Source organism: Melospiza melodia, chromosome 4, assembly GCF_035770615.1.
Source record: "Melospiza melodia melodia isolate bMelMel2 chromosome 4, bMelMel2.pri, whole genome shotgun sequence".
Classification (NCBI taxonomy): Eukaryota; Metazoa; Chordata; class Aves; order Passeriformes; family Passerellidae; genus Melospiza; species Melospiza melodia.
In genome coordinates this window covers 64,788,635-64,802,995 of record NC_086197.1, presented here as the reverse complement: position 1 = coordinate 64,802,995, position 14,361 = coordinate 64,788,635, and the positions used below count along the sequence as shown (strand labels likewise).

General features: G+C 36.4%; 1 protein-coding gene across 11 annotated transcripts in view; it reads right to left on the bottom strand.

The window, feature by feature from the left end:
• The window catches only part of PPFIA2 (PTPRF interacting protein alpha 2), a 290,199-nt gene that overhangs the window by 27,850 nt on the left and 247,988 nt on the right, over positions 1-14,361 (bottom strand). For all 11 annotated transcript variants that reach the window (XM_063154956.1, XM_063154954.1, XM_063154955.1 and 8 more), the window contains 4 exons: positions 13,995-14,024; positions 13,004-13,134; positions 12,354-12,508; positions 8,010-8,103 (listed from right to left, as the gene is read on the bottom strand). In XM_063154956.1, coding sequence (XP_063011026.1) covers positions 8,010-8,103; positions 12,354-12,508; positions 13,004-13,134; positions 13,995-14,024 — 410 coding nt within the window. The remainder of the gene's footprint in view (positions 1-8,009; positions 8,104-12,353; positions 12,509-13,003; positions 13,135-13,994; positions 14,025-14,361) is intronic.

The following is a 14,361-nucleotide window of genomic DNA, read 5'->3' as shown; positions in this document are numbered from 1 at the left end:
AAAAGTAGATGGAAACAAATGACAAATTTATACACAAGAAGTTTAAGACAGGAAGATTAAGGAAGGGAAGGACAACAAAGGCATGTAATATAAGTAAAGTTCCAGGGAGCAAATAAAAAAATTACCAAATCTGATGAAAGTAGCACTAGAATTGAATTGAATATGCATTTATGATTCATTCTCATTTTCTACTGAGCTAATTGCAAGGACTGATGTGATCACCTTTGCTGAAAAAGCTTTTAATGTTGAGCCTTCTGCAGTATATTGAAGCAGAACTGCTGTTTGTTACATTTTCCACTGAGTACTCCTTTGGCTGTGTGTAGAGAGAAACAGGGGGATTGACTGGAATGCAAGTAATTTTCTTGTAGTTTTAACGAGCTGGCAGTTTGCAGTCACTCGGGGACAATTTATGGGAAGGCCTGAAGGCCATGATGGGAGTAGATAGGGGTAGGTCATCAAGGGGCTTGTCACTTCCTGAGCATCTTGTTGGAGAATAATAAAATACAGCAGGGAAAAATGGACTTTTAATTCTAGGTTTTACCTTTTGGGTATTTTTATGGTTTGGGGTTTTATTTTATCATAAGACAACAAATTTATCGCCATTTTATTACATTTTCCTTAGACATATATGAATGTAAAAGTTGTGTAGAATATTTTCACTCTGTCATGTTTTACCCATTTTTCCTTTAAATCCTAATTCTACAGTTAATCTGATGGGATACTTACATCTGCTGGAAAGACTTGTTTAGAAAGCCAGCTGTATGCACCAGGGTATAAGCTTATATTTATCCAGAAGTTCCAAATTGCAATGGATAGACTTATACATCTAGATAAGATAGGGACTAGAGCCTTGGGGGTTTATGTTTGATTAAAAAGTTGCAATTTTCTTATACAGATATTCTTATCTTGTATGAGGAAGATAATTTAAAAAACTTGGCAAAGGACAAAAAAATACTATTTAAAAATACTATTAAAAAAAGAAAATGTTTTTAAAATATGAGTTAGATATAGAAAAAAATATGCTGTATCATCTTTTCCATCATCAGAATAATCTAAATAAGGTTTAATAATCCTCTGCAAAATAAATACCCATTTATCTTTACATTTGTCATGCTAAAAAGCCTCCAAGTATCAATGTAAGAACAAAACACATTTTTAATACTGCAAAAGCCTTGACTGACTAATGATTTGAAACTGTTCCAGTTAAAATATTTAGTAAAGGAATTAAGTTTAAAAATAAATTTAATCTTTATGTGTCTCCAAGACTAGACACTGATCCAGCCAAGAGAAAACCACACTGCACACAGCAGACAATCCTAAGCTGCATATCAGAACACTGAACACCTCCCCTTCTTTCATCAGAATGGGAAAACAAACACATTTTGCTAGACAGGGAGGAAAAACTAAAGATCAGGCTAAAAACTACTAACAACATATCTGAGTGTTTCATAGATAAGGTAGGAAGGAATGAAATTAAATGCAAAACTTGAATTTTCCTGAGGATTCAGAAAATAAAAAATTGGGGGTGGAAAAACATTGTATTCTTAAGAGCTACATCAAAAAATAAATTGCATATGTTTAGGATACAACGGTGCTTAATAAGGTGGACGGCACAGAAAAACACCCTAATTAATCCAATTGGATTCATTTTCTAAAATGTGTGCAATTAAAAAAATCATTACAAACAGCTATTTGCATACTGCACAGGACGGAAATTATTTGTAGTCACAAATACACTACATCAAATTCTAATTGCACTTGCACACATGAAACCTAATTAATTAACCTAATTAAAGGGGCATCCTGTGGATTCAAAAGCAATTACACAATAACTGCAGTGTTTCAACCAAAAGTATTCCACAAAATAGTCTACCTAAATTTTTTATCAAGTTGCTTGTTGACAGAGATCTAAAACTTGGATTTGCCCATTAAAAAAAATGTTTATCAAGTTAACTTATCAAGATTTATCATTCTTTTTTTTTTCCTTTAAGTAGAAATAGAGTCAACCCAACATGCTGTTCTGTTCACATGATGTTCCTGCTGCTTAACATGTACATCACAGTAATCAGCTGAGGCTTAACAGCATTGCAATTCTCTCTGCAAAGTTAATTATAAGGCTATGGATACTAAGAATTTATTTTTTACATATGAGAATTACTTAGGTCTTGATTTTAGAAGGATTTTTTCATGTATGTAAGCACATGTATGTGTCCTGGCACATCAATGCTCTTCTGCAGCGCACTTGAAGCCAGGAAGCTGAATCTGGCAAACAAAAACCTCTTGCTGGGGAGTAAATCCCCCCAAAAACAGGTTCTTGGGAAAGCATGGTTTACTTAGATTTTCCTTGGAAAACATAAACCTCACATCATAAGCTTGTTTTTGAAATATGGAATTAACAGATTCTTGTCCAGAGTCAAATCAAACAAAACTGAAGAAAAAAGTGAGGGTAAAGAGCTGTTTTTGACTCACATTAGTAAACTGGGGGATTTATCAGCTTCTGGACTCGGGTCCTGCCATCATGATCCAGAATAGCTGGCTTGCATGTGAATTCTTTTTCAGGGATTTTTGTAACAATTTGTAGAAAATACACAATTATAAAATAAATTGTCTTTGGGATTGCTGCAGAAAAGATGGCACAAGCCAATCTCCCACTGTACTAGCAGCATGCACAAGGTGAAACCCATCTCTGAGTGGCAATCCAGGACTACAGAGCACTTAAATTTCTCAAACCTTGCCTTATGCTGGTGCCTCAGAGGGGATACAATCAGCACATCCTGTGAAATGGCAGTGACTATGACCAATTATTACACACTTTTCACGCAACATATGGTATATATACATCTATATTTCTCCAGAGACACTTGTTTGCTGCTACTTTGCATATTTTTGCAGATCAAATCAAACATTACATTTGAGAAGGGTTCCTGGCCTTTGGAGCCATACTACACTGTAAAAAGCAAGACTCTCTAGAGCTGTATTTGCCACCAGTGAAGCTTTTAGGTATGGGCAATGTTGACATCATTCCTGAGCAAAACTGTGGATAAGGAGAAAACAATTGATGTTCACTTAGATAGTTACAACAAAAAGGGAAGCAAACACAATTCTATTTGTTGCTAATATTTCAAGTTTGGCTGAGTTCATTGTTAAAGAATATTTTCATAAACGGCTCAATGTATGGTATTTTAGTGTAAAAGACAGTAAAACATTTATACAGCTTCTCTGAAGTGCCTTAACTTGACCTGAGATGAGGTCAGTGGAGACAGGGATTTTTAAGGGGAATACAGTTCATTTTAGCCACAGTTATCTACTCATTTTTTGATGTATGAATCGTCTTGTGGGACACACATTGACCAACTTCTCCTGTTCCAGAGGACACTGTGACTCTACCTGAACCTTCCAGGAGCTTTCACACATTGCAATAGAAACTGGACTGACCTGAACTTCCTCAGCTGGGTCCTGGCCTGGGCTATCGTGACAGCCCTGAGAGAATGCCAAGGCCAAGTCATGGTGCATACACAGTTTGCACAACACCCCCAAAGGATGATGTCATGAACACAGAAGACAGTCTGTACATAGTCACAGAGATTGGTAGCTGGAGTCAACTACAAAATTCAGAATTGGAAATTAGGTAAGTGTTTTCCAGAGGGAGACTGGTTAATCCCTAGGAAAAAAAAATATTAAAAGAAAAGGCCCATTCTTCATTTTCGCCTTCTGGAGAGTTTATCTTAATCAAAAGGTGTGGTTTAGAGGAGAGAAAACTATTTAAATCATTGGGCCGTTCAATTGAATGTAACTGTGACAGATGGTATCTGTGCCACTAATAATTCTAGTCCTAAACCCTGAGGTTTCATTAACAAGGGTTCTTTAGGCAAACAGGCCCTGAAAGTTCAGGCAAAAGGCAGAAGATTCTGTATACAAAACATCACCACATTTTATATAGAACAAGTGAAGTGAAATACAAAGTCTAGTTAAAATGATAAAAATCAAGCACCTATACACCCCAACATCACTTAATTTCACAAAAAATGAGTAACACCTTAAACACTTTAAATACCCCTTACCCTCATCTTTTGTTTCCTAGAACAGCATGCTGAATTTACAAATAGTAAGACCTAAAAAGTTTCAGTATTAACCAGAACTGTCATTTATTTAATGTTGAGAGTAAACATCTATGGATGCGTCAGGCAACATAAATTCATCTTTTCAGCTTGTAAGAGATGTTGTGTATAATTTAAAAATTCTACACAACCTCCTTAATTTCTCTTTGATGCCTTAGGAGCAAGGCTTATTCCTAATAGATCAAGTGTAATAAGCAAATTTTGGATGAATAGAGACCCTTGGAGGTTTATAAATGTCTAGCATATTATTGAGACAAACTGTTAATTACATTTTAATGATGTCTAAGCAGTCAATTGAAATGGAGAGAAATTTTACATCTAAATAGCATCTTCTTAAAAGGAAGCAGGGAAACCTTGAAATTTAGGTTAATGACACTATAATCACCAGAGAGAGAACTGGTCTCCAAAATTGCCACACTCTCTCAATTAAATTATTCAGAGTGAAAACTTTTATTCAGTACCTGGCTCCATGCAAATAAATGGGACTAAAGCACTGTAACACACTGCAGTGTGTTCCCGACTCCATGGGGGCCAGATTCAATGCAACATTTGCTTGAGGGAGCAGGTGCTCAGGACACCTGATGCACCATTAGAACCTGCTGCTGCACTACCTGGCAATTTGAAATATCATGCATCTTTATCCCTGGGATAAGGGCATCCTTCTGGAATTACTGATGAAATTAAATACATTCAAAAATGCAAAATTAGAAATTTAGCATTTTAAGTATTTCTCAGTTAAGAGATACCATGGATATAATTTTAACATGAATCTATCCTTTTATAATGACTTTTATCCAAACTAATTCAAAGCTTATAGCAGAGGTGGGTGAAGATCATGGCTACTAGCACAGTAGTCACATGTTGATCACACTGATGAACTCGACTTCTGTTTCACAGCAAGGGGAGAATCTCTGTTTTCCTGCACCAGAAGCGCCACTGAACTGTTTGCTGAGCTGTTAACAGGGCTGAAAGCTACTTCACCTGAGTTGCACATCTCAAAGGGAAACACAATTTCAGTATGGGGTATTATACTTGTTTTATAGAAAAGAGAACTGGCTCTGGCATCACTATTTCAAGGCTTTTTTTTGTGTTGTTGGGGTGTTTATTTGCAGGGGTTTTTTTGGAGGTAGTTTTTGGTTTTGTGCGCTTTGGATTTGGTTTTTATTTGTTTAAAGGGAGCGACAAAGCCAGCATAAGTAAAGCTGTCTCAGACCTGAAATGCAATACCAAGTAGTACTTCCCAGCTTTAGCCTATCCTTTACCTATCCTGTTGGTGGGTTTGGCTCTCTTGAGCTTTTACATCCTAATCCAAGTCAGTTAGAAATGCTTACAAGGCGCTCTGCTCTGTGTTGCAGCGACTGCTCACTGTGTCTGCAGGGTTTGTAGCGCAGTTTTGTTCAGCAGTAAAGGAGGAATCAACCACTGGGAGTTAAATCATACTGCCAAAGATCCTACTGCTACATCATGAGCCAGGAAATTACTCTCAGACTTCTCTTATGTCTTGGAAGGACCTCCCACACATCCCCCCACCATTAATGTTACATAGCACAGTGTCCTCGTTTGCACCACACAGTTCAGTAATCTTGCACCTACTGTGTGCATGGCAAGGCTACTTCCAGAGGGAACCTGGCATTGTTAAGAATTGGTACAAAGGAATGTGACCTACTGCAACAAACTTTTCATTTAAATTACTTTGTGGACTTTCTCAATTTAATATTTTCTAAGGTAAGACATGCAAATAAATGGCTGATATTCAAGACCCATGTGGACAGAATCCTGTGCCATGTGCTCTGGGATGACCCTGCTTGAGCAGGGAGTGTGGACCAGGACCCACTGTGGTCCCTTCCAACCTGACCCGTTCTGTGATGCTGTGACTGCATTTCTTACACCTCAGGGAGGTGTTAATTCTCTTACAGTCCACGGACAGCTTGGCACCCTAATGACTGCCATAATTCAGCAGAATCTCCTGTGTATCTCTGATACAATGGGTTACATTTTTTCCTATGTTATGGTTCCTCAAAAATGATATAACATATATATACATATATACATAATCTAGCAATAATGTATGTTAAACTTTCTGCAGTTCTGAAGTGAAAAACTATGAAGACAGGTAACCCTAAAAGGCACAGGGGGAAAATTAAATTTCTTCATGAGATAGTTGTAGAACATATACTTTGGCTAAATAATATACAGTTCAGGCTAATAGAATAGTCATAGTCACAAAGGAAAGATTCCTTTCCTTCCAGCAGAGGACACTTTGATTACATCTAATCCATAAAGAACAAAGAACAGACAGACACAGGAGAAAAAAAGGAAAGACTTGAAAAGCAGAAAGCATGGGATTGTGTGAGATTGGACACAAATTTAATAACAGATTATCTGCACACCCCTTATGTACAGACCCAAAAGCTGGTAGGCAATCTATAGATGAAATAGTCATGTCATGTTTGCAGTTGTGTGTGCCAAGTCTTGTTATTTTACCCAGTTTAATGAACTAACAGATAAGAAAGTGAACAAAATGAATGCATTATTCCCTTCAAAACTGTTTCAATACTGTGATACATTCAGCCCTCAGAACTGGAAGGTACATTAGGACTTCAAAAAAAAAAAGGCTGCTGAAAATAATGTTATATTCTTTATGAACGGTAATGATGGCTTCAAAGATGCCTTCTAGATTTAGTAAAAAAAAACTATGGTAACATAATCTACATCCATATATTCCTAAAATTACTTATTATGTATAGATAAGAAATACAGGGACAAGACTCATCAACTGTAACATCCCTGTGAATGCTATTTTCAGTTTCTTAATTGAATTGAAAATGTTTCTTCTCTTCCAGCTAGCACAGTGACTGCTTCTCTAATTGCTAAATTGAGGCTGATTTAAACAGAATGTTTGCATTTGTACATTACATGAATGTGTACATTTGAAGTTATATTTCATCAAGCACTTGACAAAAAAGTAGTGATTAAAAATAATCAACATAAAAATTTAAAGAGAACCTCAAATATTATCCCTGGATTCTTTGGACTAGAACTGAAAATACACTCATTTCCCATTGCTGGGAATCTTAAAAGAGGGAAACAAACCGGAAAACCCAGAAATTTTTTAAAATGAGGCTTTCAGAATCCAAATAACAGCATTAAAGTGAATGGTTATGGATGAAAATAAACCTATTTGTTTACAGAATGAATTTGCAAAGTCAGTTTCAAGTACCGTCTTTTTCTCTGACACCCTCTAATTACACTGTAAGCGCAGTGCTGCCAAGAGGTTTCTTTTGTGTTTGCAGCCTTATTTTTATTAGTTCTTCATAGTTCCTGGCAGCTGCTATGAGTCAGTGTACTGCTTTTACAAGGAGGTGCATGAAAGACAGTATTAAATTATTATATAATTGATGCAAACAAAAAGCTAGGCTGCTTTTTGTCTGCATTTGCTGACAGGTAAATAAACTGAAGCTGCTAGGGTTTATGGGGAACCTTTGACATCTAGAAACAGAAGTAACACTGTTCACTAGATAATACTAAAGAGATTTTTCACCCTTTTGAAAATGAAAATCTACATAGTGAGTCACTAAATACGTATCTATTTTTTCAGAATTGCACTGAAGGCAAAAAGCAGAGGATTAATGACAATGTGAAACGGAAAAATGTCTCTCATAAACCTATGTTCTTTCACAATTAAAATAATATTGTACAATTGACAGACTCTGAATATTTCCCCCTATATTTTATATGCAGCTCTAAAAACTTTTACACTGCAAAGAAACATCACTACTAAAATGCCATAGTAGATGGTCTTGCTTCACATTCCACATTTGAGTAAAACAATAAAAATCCTGATATTTTAATCAACTTTCAGCCAAAAAGTCACATAAAAACAGTACTCACTTTTTCTTTAGTCTTCTGTCCTTTTCTGCTTGTGTTCCAAGTTTGCCTAATCCCAGAGATTCCTGAGCTGCTGCCTCTGTTTCCATGTAACCTCCTGGAAAATAAAACAAACAAAACCCCACCATATTTTTCCTTCTCTCTCTTCTGTTGTTCCCCTCCTTAACCCTTCAATTCCCCTCTCACCCACCTTCATCTATATTTTTTTTCTTAAACTGTGACATCTAGTGTTTGTGGAGAACATCTATCACCTGCAGAAGTAAATTCTGATGAGCATTTACCACACTGGAAAAAGTAGTAGAGGAAAAAAAAAGTTTTCTCCTCCTTGTGTTTAGTAGAAATGTATGACACGAGCACCCTGATCTCCTTTACCTATTTTTCTTTGCCTCCCAAGGCTCAGTCTCGTGGTGCTAAGTAAGCAATGCTCTCAGTTTTAATCTTAGGTGAGAAGGGTACAAATGAAATTGCATTCTCTCAAATTGTCTCTCTACTATTGCCATCATGCAGCATAACCTAAGGCAGTTGTGCTAAAGTCTTCATTTTGCTTTCATAGAGGGTCTTGGATGTCATTTTCCCTGAAAACTCCCAAACACGAGAAAAGAATCTGTCAGAGATAAGTAAAAAGCCTCCTACATCTCCCTGGATGTGTCTTGTAGGCACGTAAATGTGGTCAAAGTCAAGGGAACTTGAATAACTCACACAAAGTGACAAAGGAAGCTTGCAGTAAGACATGTGGACCAAAACAAAATAATTTTATAAACTAAGGGCGTGACTGGTATGATCCACATGGCCACTGACATGACTTTCCTAGCACAGAAATGGAAAATGGTCTGACATTTTTATCGCTGCCCTGGTTCAAGAAGAGGGGAGCAGCTCATGGAGCTCAGAGCAGTCTCCAGGCTCTGGCTTCACTCTGTCCTCTCACTCCCACTCGTGTGTGTGTGTGCAGACAGAGGCCCTGCAGCACTCCTTTGAAGGCTGCCTTCCTCCTGTGCTCCACCTTGGAAGGAAGGCGTGCAACTGGCACAAGAAAGAAGACCACAGTATGGTAAAATGTTGATGCTTGACTCCATTTGAACATAGCAATTTCCTATTTACAGCTAGTGGATAGTGAACAATTGTATAGTGGATGCTGGCATAATAAAAAAGCACGAAGTAAATTAAAATATTTCTGTCCTGATATGTTGATTTTAATAATAAAATAATTCACGAATGTTATGAAGTGAAATAGCACCACAGCCTTTTACAAGCTAGATTTACATGCACCTCAGTCAAGTGAGAACAAAAGCTACTACTGCATCATGTCTATGACAAAAACTTAGAAAAGCTTGGGTTTAAGCTGTTTTTTCAAAGCAGGTGCCATTTTAGCACTCCTGTTTGTCTAGGCAGATTTTTAATTTATTGAAAGAGGACACTACTGCAAGTCTCACAATGAGAATGATGCAAAGGCGTCTCACAAATGCAGAAAATAGGAACACATACTTTTTTTTCACTTCATCTGCCTGTCAAAATCTTATAGAATCTCATTAAATGCTTCTTGCTGGCTCTGGATTACATTTTTCATTCAGCAAATAGACATAAACATACCACATCTTTCTTGAGAGAGCAGCTCTCAGTATGTTGGATGGGGATGGGACGAGTGCAGTGCAGTGAGGGTTTATGACAGGTTGGAGAGTAGTTGGGGCATAATGCACTTCTCCATTCTCCAAACACATCTGGCCTTCGAATAACTGAGGGTACTCCTCCTATTGGATGTGGCCACATTAAATGTTTCCTAACAAGCTGACCTTTCCATTTGTCATGCAGATCAGCTTGCTTGGGCAATTCTAAAAATGCCAGGAATGTATTGTTTGTTTTAGGGTCTAGAATATTTAAAATGTGACATGAGAAAAATACAGAAGTGGTGCTTGCCAAGAGAGAACACTGGAAAAGAAGGAAAGAAAAAAGCAGGAAAGAATGAAAGAAAGTGCACTTGTGCTCCCTGTAGCATTCCTTTTTCCTTCTCCAAAAACTTAGACAAAACTTAAGGAAGCTAGAAATCTTGAATCTCAATTCTAAGAAAGATCTCCTAAAGCATGAATATGGCTTGAAACAATAAAGCTAATGGTTTAGCAGAGAAGGTAAAATGATCAAATAATAAAAGAACAAAATTCTGGCAAGTTTAGGAATTGAAAAGAAATAATTTCAGGGGTTTGCAAGGAATACAGCGCAAGGAAATATTTTGTGTAATAGCACGGCTCTGTTGATCTTAGTAATACAAGCCTGGAGGTTTCAATACTGTTTCTTAAATAAGAGTATATAAATGTGTGCTTTTAAAGAAAATTTCTTTTTCATATTAAAAACTGCAAGAAGCATGTGTCTATATTAAATTAGAGTGTTTAATTTAAGCAAGGAAATAAACTGCCTTCTTTTATTGATTTTGCAATATTATTTTAGGTTATAAAAACCATTCAAATATTTTGCAGTGCTGTAGTGATAGGACTTTCTGTGTAAATTTCTGTGATGTAATATCTTACCACAAATAGAACTCCTAATTATATAGCTGCACAGATAACACATCTGTTGTGAAACTGAGTCAACTACTACCATGACTTTTTTTTTTTAAATTTCATTGTCCCTTGCAACTCAGGATATTCCATGATTCTATATGTCATTGAGTGGAAATGACCACTCAATAAATGCTTTTCTTTTGATATGTTAAAAATTAAGATGAGAAAAATTACCAGTAATTCAGCTGCTCAATGTCTTTTTAATTTCTGAAAAATATTTTTCTACCTTCTGATTAAGTAACAGTCTTACTGTTCACTTTATACATGCTAGTAAACCTTGTTTCCTTAATTAAAATGTGCACTATATTGAAATTTTGCTCTTGAATTAAAGAATGGAAGTCACAAAAAATTCATATTATTGCAAATCACCAATATATTTTAGCAATTTCATGACCTAGTATGGGGAATTACAGATGGGCTTTATCAAATTCTATGTATGTATTATTAATCACGGTGGGTATTAGGAAATTAATCTATTGTCAGATTTCATTGCTCCTGAGATAGTCTGAAACATTTTTGTTCCACATTCCAAAGAACTGCAGGAAGACCCACACATTTATTGCATATTTGTCCTCCAAGTTCCTGACTTACTGAGAAATTGTAGATTAATATCAATAAACCATCAGTGTCAATAAGAAAGATTATATGGAATGTAAATGTGAATTAATAAAGTCTAAATGCTGATGCAGTCTAAAGTTTTAAAATTATCCATAAATTCAGATGGTGGCATACAGGTGTATTTGAAGGACTCATTTATAGATTCTCATTTGAAAGATTGAATAAATCAGTTTTACTCTTTTTATAGTGAAAAAAGGGGGGGGGAATTCAGACTGCAATTAGAAATTAGGTTTTTTCAAGAACATATAGTTTTCACAGGCAGAGAGGAGAGAAGTTGGAGATAAATGAAGAATACTCAGTTTTTCAGTTTTACTCTGATACTTTGACCATAGGACCATCTTTCTTTATTGTGTACTATTATAGCAACGGGTTTGTTAGTTCTGCTAAGGACATGTTGCAAGAAAAACATAGGTTTTTAATTTCAGGCTTATGCTTGCTGCCTAAGTGTTTACTGCAAGGCCTTGAAATTCTTTTTACAAGGGTCACATGGTCACCACGGCAGTAAAATTTAATGCCTCACAAATTTGTATTATGTGACATCTGCATGACTAGGGAAGAGTCAGTATTTCAATTTTATTGACTCATTTACTACAATTTGGTATTTGTGTTGGAAAATTTTTGCCATGAATGAAGTAGAATGAAATAGTCTTGGCAAGGGAAAGGACAGAAGAAGTAGGGAGAAAGCTAAGCACTACTATGAGCAGCATAATTGTAAAAGTAAGAGTTATCCTGAAGACATTCAGCTATAGGCAATAGAGAGCATCTATCAACACCCTGAAATCTGAAAAGCAGCTACACTTGATTGCAAGGACCATCTGTATTACATAGGTACACTACCGTTATAGCCATTTATTGCTAATTAATTTCTCACCTCCTCTTTATGTGGTTATTGAAGAATACAGTGTTACCATTGCTACATTAATTCCACAGACTATTGAAGCACCAGGTTCAGTGAAGATGACTCCAGTAATTTGTGCCCAAACTCTCCTTTCATTTACATTACTGTCATGGCAAACCCTTGACAAATACAACTGCTGATAACAGTGAAATTTAATGGGAAAGTTGTGCCAGACAAAACAGAAACATGAGCGAATTGGAAACTAAAAAAAAAAGAGCGAAATTAAAAATGGAAAAATGGCAGTGAAATGGTGACCTTAGCTTGTTACCACTAATTCCTTACTGAGCTGTCCAAGTCGAGCCTTCTCTTTTTTACCGAACAATCGTCCTATTGAAGACTTGATTCCTTTCTTCTTGGGAGCTTTGTGCAGGGAGTCCTGGCTGCTGCTGACACTGCCAAGACCAATGCTTTCTGGCTCCAGTGAAGCAGGCAAACTACTGCAAAATGATAATAAAGAAATAGAATAGATAACGTGTCAACATCTTTATTTTCTTCTAAGCAGCTCTGCAAATAAATTATTTGGTAATAATTTAGTAATGATCTCCAAAAAAGTGAAACAATCACATCTTTAAATTATTTAGCAACATAGAGAGCAACAGAAGACCACACTTTCTCTGTCAGGCAAGGCTGAAAATAAATATTTTTACTTTGCTAAGAACAATTTATGAAAAATACGGTAGTCAGCATTCTGATTTTATTTCTGGGATTTGTAGCACTGCTACTTCCAGTAGTCATCAAAACTGTACCTCAAAACAGAAATACCCTTAGCACTGATAAACATTTTCAGGGTCATTGCAACAGACAATGGGTAGGGTTTTTTCTCTCATTATATAAGAAACAGGGAAGAAATCAAGTAATTTTGGAGTAGTTAAACAACATGACTTGAAAACAACAATACTGTGAAGTACCAATCCATGTTACAAACATCTTACCTTCTGGCATCATTGTGGTACGAAGAAGGAAGGGTGTGAGTCATCCTGATGGCTCTGGGTGTTGGAGGAGGAGAAGTTTCACATTTGATTGTGGCTTTATCTTCACGCCCATCTTCTTCAACTACTGCAATCTGGGGGAGAGAGACTCCAATGAGAGCATATTAGCTTTTCAAGAACGTTTCAATACATACCTCATGAAATTGTCAAGTGGACTGAAACACGTAAGATTTCAAATGCAATGTTTCTAGCAAATTGTAAGGGTTCTTTTTTCTAAATATGACAGATTAAAACAGATATTTAAAAGAAATGAGACTATGCTTTTGGAAGAAGTTCATCCCTTTTATGCTAAAAAGGTTGATGAAGGTCTAAACATGAGGAAAATCTTAGTTGTAAGTGGGTCCCTTGCATTAAACAGGATTATTAAGGTTTACTAAGTTTCTCAGGGATGTAAGAGAGAAGGTGAATACAGGCATAAACATGACCACTCTCTTCACAGTGTGTTACCAGAATGGTCACTATGCTTAACAGTGAGCATGGCCAAACAGGGATTTTGCCAGACCATTATAATGATTCATCTCAAATAATGTCATGGAGTTTCATCATCAGTGCCAGTTCCGTAAACAAATTTACATTGCTCCAGAAGATTTCAAGGAATCTCTCTGTAGTTCCTCCAGCAAGAAGAGTGGCTGAAATACATTTGAAGGTAATGCTTTTGTGTCCATACTTCTTTAAAAACAAATATTCCTTTAAGTGTGTGCTGTTGAGGCTGCTACTCCAAGATATCACTCAGTGGGCCTTGCTTCTGCAGCTTAGCTGTGACCCCTGGAAGCCATTCCAGGTAGGAGTAATGATTATGTTCAGGCATAGAATGAAAATGAGAGAAGGGGATGCAGTTGCTGGCAACAGACCCCAGCAAAGATTTAGTTATCTAAATAGCAGAGGAATATGATAAATGGGCTCTCCCAAACTTTAAAAAACCCCAGTATCATACCTTTCTTCGATGTTTTCTTAGGTCGCTTGGCTTCAATTGGTAACAAAAGTGGAAACAACGAAAAATAACAATTAATAAATATTATTGAAGCATAAAAAGCCCCTCACATTTGTTGTTCTCACATTCATGAAGTGGGAAGCAAAGACTAATCACTCTCCATATTATATACTAAGTATACACTTGCTGCATTAATGTAATATAACCCCTGAAAAATATGTCATTCTGGGAAAGTTGGTTTGGGTATTTTTCCTGAAACTACACTCTCCTTCGATTTCATAACTTAGCAAAGAATTTCAAGCCTATAGTAGCACTTTCCATTTTTGAGTTTTCATATAAGTACTTACGTTATCCCCAACGGAGACTTTTT